The 23,192-nt window shown below is 37.9% G+C and overlaps 1 protein-coding gene across 1 annotated transcript; it reads left to right on the top strand.

Moving 5' to 3' along the window:
* Nucleotides 1–4,419: 4,419 nt before the first annotated feature.
* LOC126619273 (NAD-dependent protein deacylase SRT2) lies at nucleotides 4,420–22,952 on the top strand. The gene is made up of 11 exons (XM_050287595.1): nucleotides 4,420–4,635; nucleotides 4,963–5,005; nucleotides 5,085–5,322; nucleotides 5,501–5,566; nucleotides 8,999–9,044; nucleotides 9,981–10,141; nucleotides 10,445–10,574; nucleotides 17,332–17,496; nucleotides 19,852–19,979; nucleotides 22,063–22,162; nucleotides 22,271–22,952. The coding sequence occupies exons 1-11, from the start codon at nucleotides 4,582–4,584 to the stop codon at nucleotides 22,322–22,324; spliced, it is 1,185 nt and encodes a 394-aa protein (XP_050143552.1). The 5' UTR covers nucleotides 4,420–4,581; the 3' UTR covers nucleotides 22,325–22,952.
* The last annotated feature ends 240 nt before the right edge of the window (nucleotides 22,953–23,192 follow it).

The following is a 23,192-nucleotide window of genomic DNA, read 5'->3' as shown; positions in this document are numbered from 1 at the left end:
CCACCACCCTTGAATCAAAGTCGACTCCAGAGAAATGAAGTCTGATTCAAGGTCCAGTGTCCACCACCCTTGAATCAAAGTCGACTCCAGAGAAATGAAGTAAATCTGAACCTTTGAAGGAAAGCGAAAAAGCTATCTGGCCAAAGCTAACACTCAGTGATCTTCATCAAGCTCGTGGAGAATTAACAAGCGCAACAAACACATGCCAATTCATCCACTACCAAAGACGAAGATCACCAGCCACGTGAAAAATCCTAGTGGTCTCATTTCATTCAAGACTAAGCCTTTACAGCCCTTGAAGAAATAGACAGCCCAATTCAAGACCAAGCCGCAACAGCCATTGAATAAATTGTCAGCCCAATTCAAGATCAAGCCTCAACGGCCTTTGAATAAGCTTCTTGCCCAATTCAAGATCAAGCCTCAACGGCCCTTGAATTGACATCTACATTTAAGGACTTCAAAGCACAATGGTCAAAGTACATTCACTATGCGGAGGGACTTCAAAACATATCTTCTACACGTGACAAGCACATGCATACGATGCGCCTTGAAGCGGAGGCTTTTGTAGACATCGAAATTTTAGTGAAATAAATGTTCACAACGCATTAAAGTTTCGACATGCCAGGGCATACGTGGCATGTGCCATGTGTCTCACAAATTGTATACATGGCGTGTGACTCAACAAAATTGGACGAGTCATCAAGAAAGACACGTGTCAACACTTGACGAAAAGGAATTATTTGATTTTTAATTTAATTAAATCAAATGTTAATTGATGAAGACAAATCATGAACCGGCCCATAAATCGAGTCCTGGTTCTTTTGTCAATTAATCAAGCCCACAATCAAGGCCAAATCCATCTGTGGCCAAGGCTTGGAGAGTCTATAAATAAGAGGCTCCAAGACAAAGAAAGGGGTCCAGAAATCAATTCACACCCATACGCTGAAGCTTTGAAATTCTGAAGCTCTCAAGCACTCAAACCCACCAAACACTCAAACATTCAAGAAGACTCGGAAAATCTTTCGTGTTCTTCGTCAAATCCCGTGAAGAACCACCAAGCACCTCTACACGTGCCAGTTCCTCCATTACCAAGAGCTAAAACCTTGCGACATTCGTTCATCCAAGATCAAGTCCTCGCGACCCTTAGATCAACAACACTACACTTCTACATATTTGGGAGATCGAATCAGACGATCAAGTTGTAAAGAGATTGTAACCCTACAAATTCATTAATACAAATGATCTATTTTGTATACGTGTTCTTGTCTTATTTGTCGCGTTTACAGAAACGAAGACTACGTTAAAAATGGTTTCTTCCAAGTCAACCAATCTCTTTGATTGTAGTCATCTTAGCTACCAACTAGCCTTGAAGGTTTCACTATTTTGGGTCAAATGGTATTATATCATTTCCTTGTGTATATGTCATACACACACTTAATCTTCATTCTAATTCTTTTGAAGTAAGAGGTGTAACTCTATGATCTAGTCACAATGTTCAAACCATTCAACTGAGACGGATTATAGATCCTTCTTGATTGTCTTGGAGCTTGTGGAGTAGGAACTAGGTTGTTAAGTTTGTTGAGTACCTTATTGTCTCTTAAAGAACTCTTTACTTGAGTTCTATCTCTCGTTCATTTGCTCTATCTTAGGCAAATCCTAATGTAGGATTACAATAAACTACCTAACATACGACCTTTGTTAGTTGGTCTATATAAGTGATATCCTAAGGTTAATTTAAGGATGTAGATGCACAAAATCAGTGAGACTTTGGAACAATATAAAGTGTCAAATTTGTGACCTTCACAAGGTTGCACCAGTCACCTAGTGAGGATAATATGTAAAGAGATAGATATAGGAAAGAAAACACAAGATGTACATGGTTCACCCTAAGTTGGGATACGTCCACGGGATAGATGAGCTCTCATTAATAGTAAAGAGTTTACACAATACATAGGTTCAAGCATAATCATCTTTAGTGAGTTCTAATGACAAGTTTAAGTATAATAATGGCATTCAAGATTAATTATAGGAGAATGGTCTCCTTTTATAGTTGAGGAAAGTCTCTAGCTTCCATCCATGGTCAATGTGGGACTCTAGAAGCTTTATTCTGATGTTGATACATGTTGCGTTGTGATTTACCTCCTGGTTGGAGAGAAACTCTTGTGCTTAGGCAAGGATGAATCAACGCGAATCCTTCAATGGGTCCTTAAAGGTATGAAGTTGACGGGTGCTTAGTAGTTATTGGTGAACTATGGTACAAACAAAGGATATCCCACAAGATTGTTCTTAAACAAATATTCCTTATTAGCACACAACCCCAAATCTTAACTTGATTAAAGCTTGTCTTTTTCTTTCTAACTACATCTTATGGAGTTATGAAATGATCCAAAGCATCCATCTATGGGCAACTTGTAATTCAGGTTTTCGATGTGTCACAATCAAGTTACTCATTACCTTGTAACCTTTTGGGTTTTAAGCATCATTATATTCTAAACAGTTATTACTACCACATTATTTCTACAATGTAGAGACAATCAATTGAATTATGAGAATCCAATTATTCATTAATAAAGAACAATGTTTTGTCAAACAAATCTATCCATCCATATCTTAAAATAATAGTGTTGGAATTAAGTTCTTTATTCAAATTGGAACGTAAAGAAAATCTTTGTTTTTCCAATTTCTTTGGTAGTTCATATGAGTAAGTAAGTACCAACTGCTTTCGCAAAGATCTGTATCTTTATTCACATTCTGAGTGCTCGGCCCGACGAAGATAGAAGAAGAACTGATTGACCAAGAAGAACACGTGGACACGCTAACAATTTTATTGGACAAGTCTCCAAGAATATAACTACTCAAGTGCTACTTAGATTATTCAAAAATGTGCAGACAACAGCAGAGACCTATGATGAGACATATAGGCAGTCGAGGCAATGCTAGACAAAGCAACGCAGAGTAATTGAGGTCTGAGCGATATGCTTAGGTGACATAGGCATTAGAAGACGTGCCATCCGACTGCAAGCACGTCACTTCGTCAACAAAGGCCTTGTTGAATAGGTGAAAAGTTGTCAATAAGCTAGTACAAGGGTTGGCGCATTAAATGCCGTTTTGAGAGACCTCAAGGGGGCAAGGCCTATATAAAGGTGTGAAAACCTTCATTTAGCTTTGAAATCAATATATATTGAGAGCAACACAGTAGATATACCCCAGTTTTGAGGGTGAACCACTTACATCTTTGAGTCCATTTAACTTTAGCCCATCTTGTGAGCCCATCTTATGTTTTTTAATTAAGTTTGTTAACCTTACAATCTTGAGCGTTAACATACCGTTGAGTGAGTTTTTCTTTTGACTTTTCATTTTTACTCGGCTCGTGTTAGTAAATTTGCGTATTACTTATTTCTCTTGTGTATTTTTTGAAAATAAGTCCAAAAATTACACATTTTAAAGCTATTATATATGTATGTACGTATGTAATCTTTTCACATTTTATACTCAAAATTTACTATTACAACGTACCAATCTAATACATATAGAATTTATATAGTCTACACATATGTTTTGAATATTTTTAATTTACTAAATAATATAAGTGTGGGAATATAAAATATCTTGACCATTGAAAGTTATGTCACGTGTACAACTTATCAAATATGACCACTCTACTCTTGATGGAATATGTAGACCGTTAGTCAAACCCTAAAGGATTAACATGCCACATTCTCTATGAAGGTCTAGAAGCCCACAATCAACAGGCCCTCAAACCCAATTCATCGTCAACAGTTCAAGTCGATCGCCACACGACCTACGCAGATTATCCTAATATGCAATGAGCCTACCTATAATTCTCTTAGTAGGGCAAGACTCTCTTAACCATATTTCAAGAATCTTAAAGGAATATTCCCCCATCGGTGTGTAGTGCTAAAAAGTTTAATGAACCTCAACGCCTAGTTTAACTCCTCAATTCTCTATAGATAGCCAAAGGCAACTAGTTTATTCTGGTAATAAAAAAGCTCTTACCACAGTCTTATTACTTCTTACAGTCTTTATGACTTAGACATCAAAGGTCTTTTGGCTAACACCACACCAGTCCCTTAGTATTAGAGGTCTTATCATTTGTGTGTGGAGGTTTTGTTACTTCAATCCGGGGCGAAAATTTCCTCCCATACCTAGTTTTCATATATCACACCCTTCCATTTTACCATGTTTGAGTTAAAATTGTTAAAAAATTAGTTACAGTATACAAAGAACAACTTATATAAATGGGTTCGCTACTTATGCCTAATAATATCATGGCGCATTCATATTGGGAATGCGACATTAAGGCGGAATCGTTCATGGCAAAGCCATTACGTCGGTCTCTTCTTTGTTTTTGGTTTTTATGTTTTTATTTTTTATTTTAATTTTTAATGTGAAAGGTGCAGAAGGAGGCAACGTGGACCGAAGAGAGAAACATGGAGAGAAACCAATGAGTCGACGACGACCGTTGAATTCAAACCCAAACCCAAACCCAAACCCATACCCAAACCCCCTCCTTCTGTCCGATCAAATTTCCCAAAACAAAACAATTCAATTGAAACGACGATGATGGCTATGCTCATGCGCTCGCCTCCCCACCTTCCCATTCCATTCTCTTCAGTGAGTGCCTTTCTTTCCATCTTCTCTGTTTCTTGCATTTCATGTAATTTTTATTTTCTTCACATTTATGGGCTTTTTTCTTTTTATAATTCCTTTTATGGCACATTTTCTGGGTTTTCTCTAGGATTCATCAAAGCGAAAAGGAAAAGGAAAATGGAATTCATGTTTATCAACATTTATTCATGAAAAAATTGAAGGAAAAGTATAATAAAGTTGTGGTTCCAATGGTTTTTTTCAAAATCTCATGGGATTGATGAACCCAAATTGTTTTCTTTAATTGTTTATGTTGGGATTGATGAAACCAAATTTCCTACTTCATATTTGTAGAGTTCCAGAAATGCTGCACAACTGCTGGGGAATATCATGACAGGCAAGTCTGCTCGTCTCGTCTGACTTTGTTACTCTACAAGTTTGCTTATATGATTGTGGTTACCGTTTTATATATACAGATATTATTCAGTCAAGTAGCACAAATTTGCGATTACCAAGCAGTAGAGCAAGGGTCATTTCTTTTGACTGCTCCGTTAAGTCTGTCCAAACTTCATGCCGAATGTCTGTCCCTGGAACCTCCTCAAGGAGAGAAGGTAAAGTGCCTTCGAGCTTCGTGAGGGACAAGAAGTTGGTTCCTGATTCGGATCCTCCTAGCATGCATGATGTCAACCTTCTATATCAGTTTTTTGACCAAAGGTCTATCAAATATCCTCATCCATTTTGCGTCCTTGTTGCATTTTCTGTTTGGGGAAATCTTTATATCTTTTACCAGTGATGTTCAGTACTTGTTGGTTACCTTCAAAGATAAACTTTCAATTCATACTTGTCTTTACCAGTTTTTCTGTGTTTTTATCTGTGATTTGCTATGTTCCAGTACAAAGCTCATGGTGTTGACAGGAGCTGGAATCAGCACAGAATGTGGAATTCCCGACTACAGAAGGTTTTTTCTCTCCTTATTATTTCCTGTGTTATTGACTCTTCTCAGTTGATCAGATTGATGACTTTGAGTAGTGGTTGCCAACAGTTAGGCTCTCATTGGACTATTAACTTCTTTGGTTGACATTCGCCAATTGCATTTCAAATCTACCTCTTTCATTCTTATGAATTTGTTCTGTCCACATACTTTGAGATAGGCACACCTTGGCATAATGTTAGGATTTGTTCCAGGTGGCCTTATAACATGGGTTTGAGTTGCAAAATCCTCTTGAGAATAAGGGTATGGGTGTGTACATCTTGCCGTCTCCACACCCTGCATTTGCACATCATTGGAATTAGAGGTTACAGTGGTGTACATCCTGCCTTCTCCAGACGCTGCACTCGCAGGAGCCTTGATATTTCAATGGGTTTCTTTTGAATTGTATTATATATTAAGAGGTGTTTTGTATTTAATTATGCTGTTCTTGTGTATATAAGGGAAAATTTATCATTGTTTTGTTCAGGTTTTAAACTTTGGTATTCGGGTACAAATAGATTGAGAAACAGTGTTGGCATCATCGTGGACAAGACCTTGACCCAAGATGTTGTAGATGTCAAAAGGGTTGGAGATAGAATTATGGCAATCAAGATTGTAATAGGACAAGAACTCATCAATGTGATTAGTGCGTACGCACCTCAAGTAGGGTGGATACGAGTTTGAAGGAGAAATTTTGGGAAGATCTTGAAGACTTGGTGCAAGGAATTGCTTAGACAGAGAAGGTATTTATAGGAGGAGATTTAAATGGACACGTGGGCAAGGAGACAGGCAACTATGGAGGTTTTCATGGTGGCCATGACTTTGGGGAGAGAAATGAGGATGGGGAAGCCATCTTGGATTTCGCAATGGCATATGATCTCTTCTTAGCCAAACACTTTTTAAGAAGAGAGAAGAACATGTGATCACCTACAAGAGTGGATCGGCAAAAACACAAATAGATTTTCTTCTAATGAAGAAAGGGGATCGTATAACTTGTAAGGATTGCAAAGTTATACCGGGAGAGAGCTTGGCTAATCAACATCGCTTATTGGTGATGGATGTACATATCAAAGGAGAGAAAAGAGAACAAGACCTGGAAGTGCCCAAGGACTAGATGGTGGAATCTAAAAGGAGAAAAACAAGCCATTTTCAAAGAGAAAGTAATCACCCAATGTGTGTGGAATAGAGAGGGGGAAGCTAGCCAAAGGTGGGATTCCATGGCTAGTTGTATCCGAAAAGTAGCAACAAAGGTATTAGGAGAGTCCAAGGGCTTTGCTCCACACCAAAAGGAATCTTGGTGATGGAATGAGGGGGTACAAACAAAAGTGAAGGCTAAGAAGGAATGTTGTAAAGCCCTATACAAGGATAGGACCGATGAAAATGGTGAAAGGTATAGAATAGCGAAGCTGGAGGCGAAGAAAGTTGTGAGAGAAGCTAAGCTAGCGGCTTATGATGATATGTATAAGCGACTAGATACCAAAGAAGGAGAGTTGGATATCTATAAACTAGCTAGAGCAAGGGAAAAGAAGACAAGGGACCTAAACCAAGTGAGGTGCATCAAGGATGAGGATGGAAAAGTTCTTGCTACAGAGAACACAGTCAAAGACAGATGGAGAGGTTATTTTCATAATCTTTTCAATGAAGGACATGAATGAGTACTTTGGGGGAGTTGAGTAACTCAGAAGAGTGTAAAAACTACTCCTTTTACCTCCGAATCAGGAAGGAAGAAGTGGTTGTAGCTTTGAAAAAGATGAAGCGTAGAAAAGCAGTGGGTCCAGATGATATACCAATCGAAGTGTGGAAAGTCTTGGGAGAGGCGGGTATAGCATGGCTCACAGATCTTTTCAATAGGATTTTGAAAAGGAAGAAGATGCCGAATGAGTTGCGAAAGAGCATTTTGGTGCCTATCTACAAGAATAAAGGCGACGTACAAAATTGCATGAACTATAGGGGTATTAAGCTAATGAGTCATACAATGAAGCTCTGGAAGAGAGTCATTGAGCATAGATTGAGGCAAGAGACGGGTTTCAGACAACCAATTCGGGTTCATGCCAGGGCGATCAACCATGGAGGCAATCTAATTCTTACGAAGATTGATGGAAAGATACAGAGATAGGAAAAGGGATTTACACATGGTTTTTATAGATTTGGAAAAAGCATATGATAGGGTCCCAAGAGACATTCTTTGGAGGATTGTAGAGAAGAAAGGAGTACGAGTAGCATATATCCAAGTTATAAAGGATATGTATGATGGAGCAAAGACTGCCGTAAGAACTCATGAAGGACAAACCGAAAGCTTCCCCATAACTGTTGGGTTACATCAAGGCTCATCCTTAAGTCCTTACCTTTTTGCATTGGTAATGGATAGTTAACGGGACATATTCAAGATGATATTCCTTGGTGTATACTTTTCGCAGACGATATAGTGTTGAGAGATGAAACTCAAGAAGGGGTAAATGCGAAGCTTAACCTTTGGAGAGAAGTGTTGAAATCTAAAAGTATTCGCCTAGGCCGATCAAAGAAAGAATATATGGGGTGCAAGTTCAGTGCAAATGGAGGCCAAAATGAGTTAGGGGTGAGGATTGGAGATCAGGAAGTACCAAAGAGCGATCGCTTTCGCTACCTAGGATCTATCTTGCAAAAGAACGGAGAGTTAGATGGAGACCTCGACCATAGAATACAAGCTGGATGGATGAAGTGGAAGACTGCATCCGGCATGTTGTGCGACCGCCGTATGCCACTGAAGCTCAAGGGAAAATTTTATAGAATGGCAATAAGGCCTGCAATGCTGTATGACACGGAATGTTGGGCGGTGAAGCATCAACATGTACATAAATGGGTGTAGCAGAGATGAGAATGCTTCATTAGATGTGTGGGCACACAAGAAAGGATAAGATTAGGAATGAGGATATCCGAGGTAAAGTAGGAGTAGCCGAAATTGAAGGAAAGATGACAGAAAATCGGTTACGATGGTTTTGACATGTGCAAATAAGGCCTACTGACGCTCCGATTAGAAGTTGAGACTACGGGACAGAGTTCTTGGGCCGAAGGGGTAGAGGAAGACCTAGGAAAACTTTGGAAGAGACTCTAAGAAAAGACTTAGAGTACTTGGATCTAACAGAGGACATGACACAGAACCGAGCGCAATAGTGTTCTAGGATTCATATAGCCGACCCCACTTAGTGGGAAAAGGCTTCGTTGTTGTTGTTGTTGTTGATTGTTTAGAGTTGGTTTTAATATTTATTTCCAAGTATCTGTTTTCTCAATGCGTACTTGGTATTATATGGTTGAATTCATTTCAGCCAAGGTTTACCAGGGAGCCTTAGCATATTATTAGACCATGATATTTATAATTGATGATTTGATGTTTTGAAATGCTAAATTTTCTCATCTATCAGTACTGTTTTCCTTCTTTTGCAGCCCCAATGGAGCTTATAGTTCTGGATTCAAACCAATTACCCATCAGGTGATCAGCATGTGCTGTGATACATGTTCCTATAGCATTGTTTTTATCATAACAAGAGTTCCAGTTTAACCTTAGATTATTACTTTGTTTTTTTAGATAACCCTAAACAGAGAAAGGCAAAGACCTTCATACTCTTACTCTCCTGGTTTTCAACGTATAAAGTAACTATTTCAGTGGTGGTTGTACATGCAATCTCTTTATACCATCAGTTTTAAATTTTATAGTTCCCTAAATTTTAATCATTGTCAATTGAAAAATATGTGGTGATGATAGTTGATATGGTTGTTCTGTATGCATCAAACCTAGGATAAAAGCAAACCTTTCGTTTGTGAATCGATTTCTTCACTTGAGATAATGGATTAGCGTATGCCTCTGCTAGTATTAAAGTTGTTCATGTATACATCTTTTGGTTTTAACAGAGAGGTGTCTTTTTCTTGCCTTTACTTCTGCTAACCATAGAGAGGTCTCAAGATTAGTATTATGATGTAATTATGTTAAATGAGGGACATCGTTTAGTTTCACCAAGTTTTCAGGATCGTATATTCAAATCTACATCACTCATCTTTCAAACAACGAATTGAAGCCTTGTAGCAGAAGAATCATGTTTACATCTCTGCACTGGCTGTACATGTCATTTAGTCATCATACGAAATTTTGGGAGCAAAGTACTGAATAAAAGAATCATGCGATGCATCGTTGTGACTTAGGCATTAACTCCATTATCCCTAAAACTCGTCTTTAAATGATTAATTTTAAAAGAACCACATAGAATGGAAAACTGCATCTTTAAACTTTACCTTCTTTGATATATTATCAAATATGTCATCTTGGTTAATTCATTTTCACTTCTTTTCCGCGGAGACTTTACTGCTGTTCAGTTTTATAATATAATCTCAAACCTCTAACTTCCATATCTGCTTTTACTGGATTGAACAGGAGTTTCTTCGTTCTAATCGGACCCGAAGGCGATATTGGGCAAGGAGTTATGCTGGATGGAGACGATTTACTGCTGCAGAGCCTGGTTCAGCTCATATTTCTTTAGCATCTCTAGAAAAAGCTGGCCGGATAAATTTTATGATTACACAAAATGTTGATAGGTAAGTCGCGGTATGTATCTTGAGCCTTCCGTATTTCAAGGATTGTTGATTTTAATTTATTAAATCTTGCAAATTAATGGTCTATACTACAGAAAACTTGAGGAAATCAATTTATCTGGATTTTGATTTGGATAAGGAATTCGTACTGCTATATACACAAATTTCTAGGTTGATATTTAAAATATTTCAGAAAAAAGACTCTTAAAAACTCAAACTATGAATATTTCTTTCCATTCAAACTATTCCAAGAAAAAGAGGGTCCTAAACTAACAATAATTCCTTCCCTTCATTCTCTCATGTCAGGTTGCATCACCGTGCTGGTAGTAACCCGGTCGAATTACATGGAACAGTATATTCTGTCATTTGTATAGACTGTGGTTTTTCCTTCCCCCGGAATCTATTTCAAGACCAAGTTAAGGCGCTTAATCCAAAGGTTAGTCTTGTGCAGTTTATTTATTCAGTAGGATTCATGGTTTTTAACTTCTAATGTTATGTTGTTTTTAATGATTTAAAAATGCTAGTGTATAAGATTTGAGCTAATCTGAACCTTGTATTTAGTTGTGTATCCACTTTGGTTAATTTCACCAAGTGTAGGGCTCGGATTGTAATTCTGTCTAAGTGACATGTGGAAGGATCCTTTAACTTAGCTAGATGTATGGCTGGCATCATTTCCTGATGTAATGGTGAGAATCCAATTGCATAACAAACCATTATGCATTGCTGTTTGTGTGAGTGTGTGAATACAGAAGAGAAAGAACATTCTCTGCGATTTTGTAGAGAGTGAAGCACTTGTATCCATCTTCATTCTTTCTGTGATTTCCTCTTCTTCTCTTACAAATTACCACACTCTAAATCAAACTTCATCATGGCCTCAGAGCCATGTTCGATCATTTGAGATCTATGCGTAAATTGTGAAGCTAACGTCATCAACGTTGAAGCAATCGAGCTACATTCAAGCTCATTCCGGTTCAGGTGAAGTCGCCGAAACTCCATAGAACCCGATTTCGGTTTGTGTTCGTATCATCTAAGCTAAGAGATGGCTGGATCTGGAAGTTCTGAGGTGAGAACTCCGATCTTCTCCGGTGAGAACTCCGAGTTCTGGAGAATCAAGATGGTGACAATCTTCAAATCTCATGGGTTATGGAAATTAGTTGAAAAAGGGGTTACGACGTCGGATTCAAAGAAGAATAAAGCTGAAGGAAGCTCAGAAGAGGAAGACAATGAGAAAACAGTGGCTGCATATATGCAAGATGCTAAAGCTTTGGGTATTATCCAGAATGCGGTCTTGGATCAAATATTCCCTATGATTGCGAATGCTGATTCAGCAAAGATGGCATGGGATTTGCTATATGGAGAATACCACAGTGGTGATCAGGTACGGTCAGTTAAACTCCAAAATCTTTGACGTGAATTTGAGTATACTAGAATGCATGATGATGAATCATTATCTAGGTGTCTTACACGTTTGAATGAACTGATTAACCAAATGAAGAGGTTTGGTGAAGTGTTATCTAATGAAAGACTCTGCAAAAGGTTTTAATCAGTCTTAGCAAACCCTATGATCCCATTTGCCTTGTGATTGAGAATACAAAATGTATAGAGACTGTTGAATTGCAGGAGGTTCTAGCAATCCTTAAAAGCCAGGAACAGCGTTTTGACTTGCACACTGTTGATGCTACTGATAAGGCATTTGCCTCCTTCTCTGTGAGTTCGAAAAGGCAATAGAATAGGGGTAACTCTTAACCCAGTTGTTTTAAATCTCAGAAGAACTGGAATGCAAAAGGCAGGAAGTGGGATTCAAAGCCTAAGTTTCAGCAAAGGTCATTTATGGGTCCTACACATAGTGCAAACTCTTCATTTTCCATGAATCAAGAAGTGATAAAACCTCAGTGCAAAGTATGCTCAAAGTTTCACTTTGGTGAGTGCATGGGGAAATTCAAATGTCACAACTGTGATATCACTTCTTGTGGGTAAGGCTATTCAAAAGGCGAACTGTGCAAATCAATTGGAGGTATCTGGTAATCTATTCTATGCTAATTGTGCAACTACTGAAGTAAAGGTGAATGGAAATTGGTACATTGACAATGGATGCAGCAACCACATGACAGGAAATGTCAATCTTCTTGTCGATGTGAGAACCAATGTGGCAGGAAAAGTGCAAATGCCAATTGGTGATCTAGTTAATGTGGTAGGAATGGGATCTCTTGTGATTGATACAACCAAAGAAGGAAATATATCTTAGAAGTGATGTATTTACCAGGGTTGAAAGAGAACTTGTTAAGTGTTGGTCAGGTGGATGGGCATGACATTACTTGCTATTTGGAGGAAAAGTATGTAGTGTTTTTGATGGACCATCACTTGACAACTTGGTTATAAAAGTGAGAATGAAAGAGAGCAAGATGTTATCCTCTATCTTTGATGCATAATGATCAGATTGTGTTAAAGACAAGTATCACTCCTTGTACCTGGACTTGGCACAAGAGGCTAGGTCATCTAAATCTCAGGAGTCTTAAGCAACTTAGAGAGAATGAGATGGTGCACGGTCTTCCACATCTCGAAGATGTTGATGGTGTATGTGAAGGATGTCAGTTGGGAAAACAACATTGAGATTGGTTTCAAAAAGAGCAAGCTTGGAGAGCAAGTAGTCCATTGGAACTAATATGCATTGACTTGTGTGATCCCATGCAAAATGAATCAATTGCTGGGAACAAATACTTTATGCTTCTTATTGATGATCACATAAGGATGTGATGAGTTTATTTCCTAAGACAAAATCTGAGGCCCTAACTTGCTTCAGAAAGTTCAAAGCAATGGTGGAATTACAGTGTGGTTTCAAAGTGAAGTGTTTAAGGAGTGACATGAGTTTGTGTCAAATGAGTTTGACAGGTTCTTAGAGACTGAAGGAATTTGAAGACAGCTATCTATGGCCTATACTCCACAGTAGAATGGAGTAGTGGAGAGAAAGAATAGAACAGTTGTAGAGATGGCTAAGGCAATGCTTCATGATAAAAGCATGCCATACTTTATGTGGGCAGAAGCTGTACATACAACTGTTTACATTCTAAATAGGTCACCTACAAAAGCTCTTGGCAATCTAACTCCATTTGAGGCCTACAATGGCAGAAAACCAGGTATTGGACATTTAAAAGTGTTTGGATCACTTTGTTATGTGTATATACCAACTGAGATAAGACAAAAGCTTGATGCAAAGAGTGTCAAAGGTGTATTTGTGGGATATGTAACATGTGAGGTACATAATATTTGATCCATGCACTAAGAAGTTAATTTTGTCAAGAGATGTAGTTTTTTATGAAGCCATGTCCTGGAATTGGAAAGAAAATTCAGAGAATTATGTTGCTGTGACCTACATTCAGAATCAATCTGAAAATGTGATTGGTGTGAATTCACACGGGTTGAGTGAGATTGAAGGAACTCCTTCTAGTTCCAGTACTCCTTCCAATACTGAAGAACAAGAAAGTATCATTCATGAGTCTGCAAAGATCTCACAACCTTATGATCATACTCCAGTGAAGTGGAGAAATATAAGCGACATTCTGGCATAGTGCAATCGTTTTGTTGTGGAACCTGAGAAATATGAAGAAGCTACACAAGACAAGTCCTGGATTAAAGCAATGGAAGAAGAATTGTCAATGATTGAGAAAAATGGAACTTGGGAGCTTGTAGATAGGCCAAGTGATAAGCATGTCATTGGAGTGAAATGGGTGTTCAAAACTAATTTAAATTTGGATGGCTCAGTACAAAAGAACAAGGCAAGGTTGGTTGCCAAGGGGTATGTGTAGAAACCAGGAATCGATTACAATGAAACTTTTGCTCCAGTTGCTAGACTGGATACAATTAGAACCTTAATTGCCCTTGCTGAACAAAGAAGCTGGAAGCTGTACCAACTAGATGTTAAATCTGCATTTTTGAATGGAAAATTGCAGGAAGAGGTGTATGTTGACCAACCTGAGGGATTTGTAATTGACGACAAGGAGGACAAGGTCTACAGATTGCACAAGGCTCTTTATGGACTAAAGCAGGCACCTAGAACCTGTATGGGGAGATTAACAGCTACTTTGCTTAGTGTGGATTTGAGAAAAGCTTGAGTGAAGCAACTCTCTATACTAAGACAAGGGGAGATAAAGAAATCCTAATTGTGTCTATCTATATAGATGACATAGTATATACTGGAAGCAATGAAGAGATGTTGAAAGAATTTAAAGAAGATATGAACGTGAAATATGAAATGACAGATTTAGGACTCCTTCATCATTTCCTAGGAATGGGAGTGATACAATCTGATTCAAGCATTTTCATTCATCAAAGGAAGTATGCTTCTTCCTTGTTAGATAAATTTTGCAGCAAGTGGAGCAATATAGGAAGATTATGGGAAGTCTATTATACCTCATTGCTACAAGGTCGGTTGTGATGTATGCAGCGAGTTTACTAGCTAGATATATGCATTGCCCTACAAACAAACACTATGGGACAAACAAGAGAGTGCTCATATATGTTAAAGGGACGCTGGATTATGGTTTGAAGTAAGAGAAAGGCAAGAAGGCAATCTTAATTGGATATTGTGAGTGACTGGGGAGGTTCCATTGATGATAGCAAAAGCACATCCGGTTATGCATTCTCATTTGGAAGTAGAGCTTTCTCATGGGCATTTGTTAAGCAAAATTGTGTTGCACTCTCAACTGCGGAGGCAAAGTATATCAATGCATCAAAAGTTATAGCTCAGGCTATCTAGCTTAGATTTGTTTTGGAAGATATTCGGGAGCTACAAACAGAAGCAACTCCTTTGCAGTGTGATAACACATCTGCAATCTCAATAACTAAGAATCCAGTGTTTCATTAGCGGACAAAACACATTGACAGAAGGTATCACTTCATCAAAGATGCTTTGCAGCAAGGAATTATCGATTTGGTCTACTGTCGTACCAATGATCAAGTGGCAGACATTTTTACCAAAGCTTTACCTAAGGAAAGGTTAAACTACCTCAAAGCTTAAAGAGGAGTGTTAGTGTATAAGCATTGAGCTAATCTGAGTATTAGGATAAATAAGCCTTGCATTTAGTTGTGTATCCACTTTGGTTAATTTCACCAAGTGTAGGGCTCATATTGTAATTCTGTCTCAGTGACATGTGGAAGGATCCTTGAACTTAGCTAGATGTGTGGCTGGGATCATTTCCTGATGTAATGGTGAGAATCCAGTTGCATAACAAACCATTATGCATTGCTGTGTGTGTGAGTGTGTGAATACAGAAGAGAAAGAACATTCTCTGCGATTCTGCAGAGAGTGAAGCACTCATATCCATCTTCATTCTTTCTGTGATTTCCTCTTCTTCTCTTACAAATTAGCACACTCTAAATCAAACTTCATCAAACTCCATCAAGAATAAACTTAATCAAGTAGTATAATGGATTACGATTTTGCAAGAGAGAGGATTTATGAAAGAAAGAAGACAGTATAATAATAGGGAACTTATAAGGGGTGTGAAATATAAGTGTAGACGGATATTGCTCTGGTAGATGAGATTCGAATAGAGTGTAGATGGATATTACTACAGTTCATTACGGGGCGCATAGATTTCTAAAGGGAGACCTGAAAAAGTCTTATCTATTGAGAAACAACCAATGCTTTGATAAATACTTGGTTTCTTTTTCGGTAAAATCTGATCTGCCCAAACTGTAGGCACTGACCCCTATAAATTACTCAATAATTGTTCGTCCTCCGTAATCACCTTGACAGAAATTTGTACATTTTTATTTAATGAAAATTTTTGGTGCACCTATAAAGTTTTGATGTATGTTTCAAGCATATTTAGTATTCCAAGTTTTCAACTAGAAAAAGAATGGAAAAAATGGACATGTTTGATGGTATGGATAGCGGAATAGATTCTTGCCTGAAAACTGACCCTATGCACTCTCTCAGCCCTACCCACCGATGGCTACCCACCATCTGAGCCACCACACAAACTGTAGCACGCACACACACACAAACACACACATACACACGTGTATATATATATATATATATATAGGCTTTCTATCCCATAGTAAAATTCAGCAATCAAAACGGTCTAGATTTTAGATTCTCATTCAACTATCAACAACAACAACAACAAAGCCTTTTCCCACTAAGTAGGGTCGGTTATATGAATCCTAGAACGCCATTGCGCTCGGTTCTGTGTCATGTCTTTCATTAGATCTAAGTACTCTAAGTCATTTCTTAAGAGTCTCTTCCAAAGTCTTCCTAGGTCTTCCTCTACCCCTTCGGTCCTAAACCTCTGTCCTGTAATCGCATCTTCTAATCAGAGCGTCAGTAGGCCTTCGTTTCACATGTCCAAACCACTGTAACCGATTTTCTCTCATCTTTCCTTCAATTTCAGCTACTCCTACTTTACCTCGGATATCCTCATTCATAATCTTATACTTTCTCGTGTGCCCACATATACAACGAAGCATTCTCATCTCCGTTACACCCATTTTATGTACGTGTTGATGCTTTACTGCCCAACATTACGTGCCATAAAGCATTGACGGCCTTATTGCCATCCTATAAAATTTTCCCATGAGCTTCAGTGGCATGACGGCCCACAACACGCCGGATGCACTCTTCCACTTCATCCATCCAACTTGTATTCTATGGTTGAGGTCTCCATCCAACTCTCCGTTCTTTTGCAAGATAGATCTTAGGTAGCGAAAGCGATCGCTCTTTGGTACTTCCTGATCTCCAATCCTCACCCCTAACTCATTTGAGCCTCCATTTGCACTGAATTTTCAACTGTCATTCCTGCAAAAAATTTCAAATCCAAAACTGTTGTCATCTAAAATGTGTAAAAAAGAAAAACGGTTTGATAGATAAAGCTGAAATTCAAATGAAGATAATCAAACGGCTAAACAGTTATTGATTTACCCATTTTTGGCATGGATAAACATTGAAAGAGAATCTAAAAAATGAACAATTTCAATTGTTGAATAATACCCTAGAAATAGGGTGTCAATAACTTAAGAAAGTTATGGACATCCTTAAGATAGAAAGCATTTGCCTCCTTAGAAAGTAATTTTATTTAAATTTTTTCGTTGAGTTATTTTGTGAATAATGGAGTGAAGTTTGTTTAGGTTGCAAACTCATGTATTAATCGGAATGGTGGACTAATGAGCAAGTAAATTTCCTTGTACTGCAGTGGGCAGAGGCAATGGAAAGTTTGGATTATGGTAACCCCGGATCAGAAAAGAGCTTTGGCATGAAGCAAAGACCTGATGGTGATATTGAAATTGATGAAAAATTTTGGGAAGAGGAATTTCACATCCCTACGTGTCCAAAGTGCAATGGAGTGCTTAAGCCTGATGTAAGACATTTGCCTAATTTATTTAACCAATAGGAACGTAAGTCGTATTTCTTCTTGTCAAAAATGGTTATCATATCTTGTAAAAAATCTCTATTAACACTTAAGAATTTTCAGTATCATTCTTACATGCATAATATTCTCATGCGGTCAGTCTTTCATTGATATGTTTCAGTAGTGGTGCTTGTATATTGAGTGAACCTGACCAAGAGGAATTTTGAAGGTCTATAGGCAGTTTTTTTTAAGGAGTCAGAGAAAAAAAAATCATTTTTAGGGGCCCTGCGTTTATTGCAAGTTAACGTCAAAGTATTTTAATACTATAAGGGAGTGAAAAGATTTATTCTTTACGTTTTTTTGTAAATGCAAACATGTATGCATAGAGAGTCAGAGACACTGACAATTTAGTGATGAAGATTATGATCGATGTATTCTAAATTCTAATACAACAAGGGAGTGATTAGATTTATTCTTTACACTTCTCTACACTCAACAATATAGCAAGATAAGCATTGACAAATTTTTCTGACGCAAATCAACCACTGTAATAGAAGTTGCATTAACAAACCCATGTTCATATGTACCAAAGCATATGATTCCTTGAGTTGAGAAAATGCAATATTGTAGTTAGTAAACACAAATATAATATGTACGCAGTTAGTTCAGTGGAAGTGAATGCTCGAAAGATGTATGGTTTTTTGTTTCTAATTTTTTTGTTGGGTCTGGATTTTGGCATGTTTACCTCCTGTTGTGTGACTTTATTGCCTTTTAGTAGTCTTTACTGGGTTTTGTCCTATAGGGGCTATCTTTCCATAGTTCTGTAAATATTTCCAATATACATGTATTGCTGAGTCCCATATCAAGTCAAGCAATTACAAACATATGTTCTAAGTTGTTATTTTAATGCTTTGAGTAATACTGTCAGGATCGAAAAGAAAATAAAATTGTTTGGAGAATGAAATAGCATCGCAGTAATACTGGTGGTCTCCTTTATTATATTATGTGTCGAATGTCACCTCTGATTTTTGAGCAAGTTCTAATGCCACCCTGTGGTTTATAGTTGATGAATTGATCCAATGCCCCCAAAAACTAAAGTTTTTGCTTCGGTAGCCCCTCCGTCATCTGTCTGTCAAAACTCACTTGCACATTACATGATAATGACATGGTGCTCCAAGGAATTAGGTAACAAATGCTGAACGTTTAAATTATTTCAAGTTCAATTTACTTTCCTACCTTTGTTCTTTATTGTGTTTTTTGAAACACTTTCTCCTATTCATGTTCTCCCTCTCCTCCGCTTAGTTTCCCACCACCACTCACCCACCTCCCATCTCTTCCTCCTTCCTATTCCTCATTCCATGACAACCAGACTCAGCTTTTGCACCCCACGGATTATTCATTACCAGCCCAGCTATCCTTCTTACCCAAACATATGGTATCCAGGCAAAGCCTCAATTTTTGAGGGTTCTCAAAGAAGTAAGTCAAAGCTCCACTTTTGCCCCATTGAAACCGCAAGAAATTACAGCACCAATGACCATGAGCATGCATTTTGACTAGACATGTGAATCCAAAACCCCATACAACCACGGAGCATCCAGAAAATGAAACTCTAACACACTTACCCACGTCCTCTCTCTCTATTCATCAGCAACCGCGTTGCGTTTCTCCTCATAACACCACCTTTAACATTTTTGTGTTTTTTTTTTTTTTTTGTTATATTTTCAAAATAAGAACGCTTATTGCATTATATTTTGGATCATTTTATGTTTGCTGTGAATTAGTGATGGTGTCTATATATGGATCTGCAGTAGAAAGGCTGAAGTAGGAAGATGGTAGGTGCTGTGGAGGGAGACTTTGGAAGGAGAGAGGGGAGGGTATACAAGGAAGGAGAGACAGAGTGCGAGGAGGAGTTTTAAGCAGAAAAAGAGAAGACACACGTAGATAGTTTTGCTTCTTAAGAAATAATATGGGTTGTAGGTATATCATGATTTCTTCATTTTAGAAATAAATAGGCAATGATGGGCTTCTTGAACCTGTCAGAAATTCGATCACCATGCGACATTACTTGAAATAGGAGTTGTATACCTTGTGTAGTAACTTCTGAAAGTGAAGGTATCTTGTGTTTCTCGTGGGTTTATTTTTTCTTCCAAGAATGCACAAGTAAATTAGAACATTGCATATGTCAGTTATCCATATTATGTGGTATCATTCTGGAAATGAGTCACTTATTTATTGTATAGTCATGCATGTGCTTTCTATGAATTCTCACCCACTTTTCATTGCACCGTTTTACTTAATGGATGTGTACGCTTCCAATATTTCGTACATCTCAATACACTTTTTTGTTGCATGGTGAATGTCAAGGTTATCTTCTTTGGTGATAATGTCCCCAAGGACAGAGCTGAGAAGACAATCCAAGCTGCAAAAGAATGCGATGCTTTTCTCGTGCTAGGATCATCACTAATGACCATGTCTGCTTACCGGCTTGTCAGGTGCATATCTTTCTTTCATTATGTAGTTGTACTTTAGTTTTTGATCAAATCATTTTGTATGCCCGTCCTAATTCTACACCAGATTCCCTTGTCATAGGGCATTTATAATGCCAAAATCTAACCCAATTTTGGAAGATAAAAAACTTAAAACCATAAATGTATATGCCTTCGAGGCATGCAAATGCTTAGGGACACATCACAATCACTAGAGGTTGGTTGATTTATGCCTTAGTCACTCTCCATTCTGGTGCTAGACAAGGTTTAATAAATTCTAGAACATCGGTGTCTTCCGATGAGAAAAATCTGATACAAGCAAAGGAAAAGTGTTGAGAATATCGCATTTATACGAGAAAAATAGAACAAACTCCGGAAATCGAAATACAAATAAACGTCGTACCCAGTGCACAAGGCTCCCGCTTTACGCAGGGTCTGGGAGAGGTGAATGTCGGCTAGCCTTACCCCCATTTATGGAGAGGCTGCTCCCAAGTCTTGAACCCGAGACCTACCGCTCATGGGCGAAGGCACTTGCCATCGCACCAAGTTAAATAACACCAAATAACCAAGATAAATAACACCAAAAATTTAGGTGGTTCGGCAATGTGTGCCTGCGTCCACGGAACAGCAACAACAATCTTTCACTATATCAATAATAAGTACAACCAATAATCTTGCCAAATCTCTAGAACTAGGACTTGACGAAAAGCCTAAAAGAACAAGAACAAGAAATACACTCTCTTTTCTTTTGTCTCGCACACACTTTACAATATTATCTCACTCTAATCCCTTGAGTGGTATACAATTTATTGTTTTGCTCCCTTCCTCTTTATATAGACATAATAAAGGTCTTCTTCAATAAGGATTATTAATCCTAATTCGAAACTAGTTATAAAACCTACTCCAATTGAGAAACTAACTCCAATTGGATAAACAACTCCAATTTGGAAAACAATTTAATCCTCCAAGACTATTAATTCCCAATAGACTTAGGACAACTTATCATGGGCTGGAAAAAACCCAACAATCTCCCCCTCCAGACCATGAGGAAGGTATACCAAAATAGGATTGCTTCTCTTGACCAAACTCTCATTGATCAAACTTCTCATTAACTAAGACCCTCTTGATTAGACTTCTCTTGACCAGGCTCCCCCTAATTGCAATACCCATCGTCATTGGCAAAGGCAATTATAGACTTCTTTGCCAGAAAAACATCGCTTATCTTCATCTTGGTCCAACAGCATCAGACATACTTGCTGGCTTGCTCTTAACACCTTTAGTAAAGCATGTCCTCCTCTTGATTTCCACGTAAGCCAATTAAAGCAGGTTGCTCCCTCCATTCTAAACGGATATCAGCCAAACCAGGCTCTGATTCCACTTGTTGAGAATATCACGTTTAAGAATGAGAAAAATAGAACCAACTCCGGAAATCGAAAAAATAAATAACCAAGATAAATACACCAAGAATTTACGTGGTTCGGCGATGTGTGCCTATGTCCACGGGACAGCAACAACAATCTTTCACTATATTAATAATGAGTACAACCAATAATCTTGCCAAATCTCTAGAACTAGGACTTGACGAAAAACCTGAAAGAACAAGAACAAGAAATACTCTCTCTTTTGTTTTCTCTCGCACACACTTTACAATATTCTCTCACTCTAATCCCTTGAGTGGTATACAATTTATTGTTTTGCTCCCTCCCTATACAAAACTAGTACAATAGCCCCTTTATATAGACATAATAAAGGTCTTCTTCAATAAGGATTATTAATCCTAATTGGAAACTAGTTATAAAACCTTTTTCCAATTGAGAAACCAACTCCAATTGGATAAACAACTCCAATTGAGAAAACAATTCTAATTGGGAAAACAATTTAATCGTCTAAGACTATTAATTCCCAGTACTTATCATGGGCGGCTGGAAAAAACCCAACAAAAAAACATGTACTTAAACAATAAGAGTATTGGAAACGAGGTCGTCAATGCTTTTTATTTATTCATTTTCTGGGGACTTGATTTTGTTTAAGTATTTCTTGTTTGTTTTTGGGATTTTTCATAAGTAGCTTTGACTTTCCGACATTACAGAGCTGCACGTGAGGCAGGTGCTGCTACTGCAATTGTCAATGTAGGAGTGACTCGTGCAGACGATATTGTACCTTTGAAAATCAATGCTCGACTGGGAGAGGTATAGCCTTTCTTGTTGGCAGATGGGTCTGTAGCCTTTCTTGTTGGCTAATGGGTCTACAGAATGGTCTTAGCTTATCGGAATCTAACAAGCATTGCAATTTTACAGATTCTACCCAGAGTGCTTGACATGGGATCCCTCGTTGTCCCTGCCATTGGTTGATTTGACCTGTAAAGAGGTGTTCTGATCTGTAGAAGCTTGCTTTGGGTTTATGAGTAGATATAGAAGACCACAAGAAATTGAGAGGTGCTGCCAAATTCTTTTAGTTTCTCAGTCTCTGAAGTGAAAACATGGAAAGTTGTTGCTAGTCAATGTGAAGACAATGGATTTTCTGTGCGGGACGAGAAAGATAAAGATAAGGAGAACGTTGGATATGCCAAAAGGAAATAACATTGTTCCCTCCTCGTACATAGATGATCTGGTGTGTACTTAATATATATAAACAAAAGTGGTGATCAAGTGTATTGTATATAGAGGAGGCCCTTAAGACAATCTCCAACCCTGACCTATAACCTAAATTTTCTCCTTCTTTTTCCCCCCAAATTCACTCCAACCCAAAACCTAAACCAAACCTAAAACCTAAAACTTAAAATGAAGGCAAATATAGGTCACAAATATAGCCCACAAAAGCTGCTGGGACCCACGGATGAGAGTGAAAAGTGGGCCTTGTCCTATAGCCAATGACTACTTTTCTTCATCGGGTGGTGGTGGTAATTGGACCGTTGGTTAATCCAACGGTCCACATTCAATTTTTTTTTGTTTTATATTTATATATTTATTGAATCCCTTAGTTGTAAGGCTCACACCATATTGAACTTCAACGATTCGAATTGTCTATTTTTCAAGTTGAACCTTATAGATCATCCTTTCAAAATATTAACCAAATCAGAAATATTTGACACCTTTAATTAAGTTAAAAGAAATTGATGACACTTTTTTTCTATAAGAAACAATATAATTTCATCTTGATAATTAAATAGGCATATAGTTTCGAATGATCTCTGAATCAAACTTATAAAATAGGCTGTAC

The sequence above is a fragment of the Malus sylvestris genome, chromosome 1, assembly GCF_916048215.2.
Source record: "Malus sylvestris chromosome 1, drMalSylv7.2, whole genome shotgun sequence".
Classification (NCBI taxonomy): Eukaryota; Viridiplantae; Streptophyta; class Magnoliopsida; order Rosales; family Rosaceae; genus Malus; species Malus sylvestris.
Note: the sequence above shows the minus strand (reverse complement) of the source record. Positions and strands in the feature narration are given on the sequence as shown.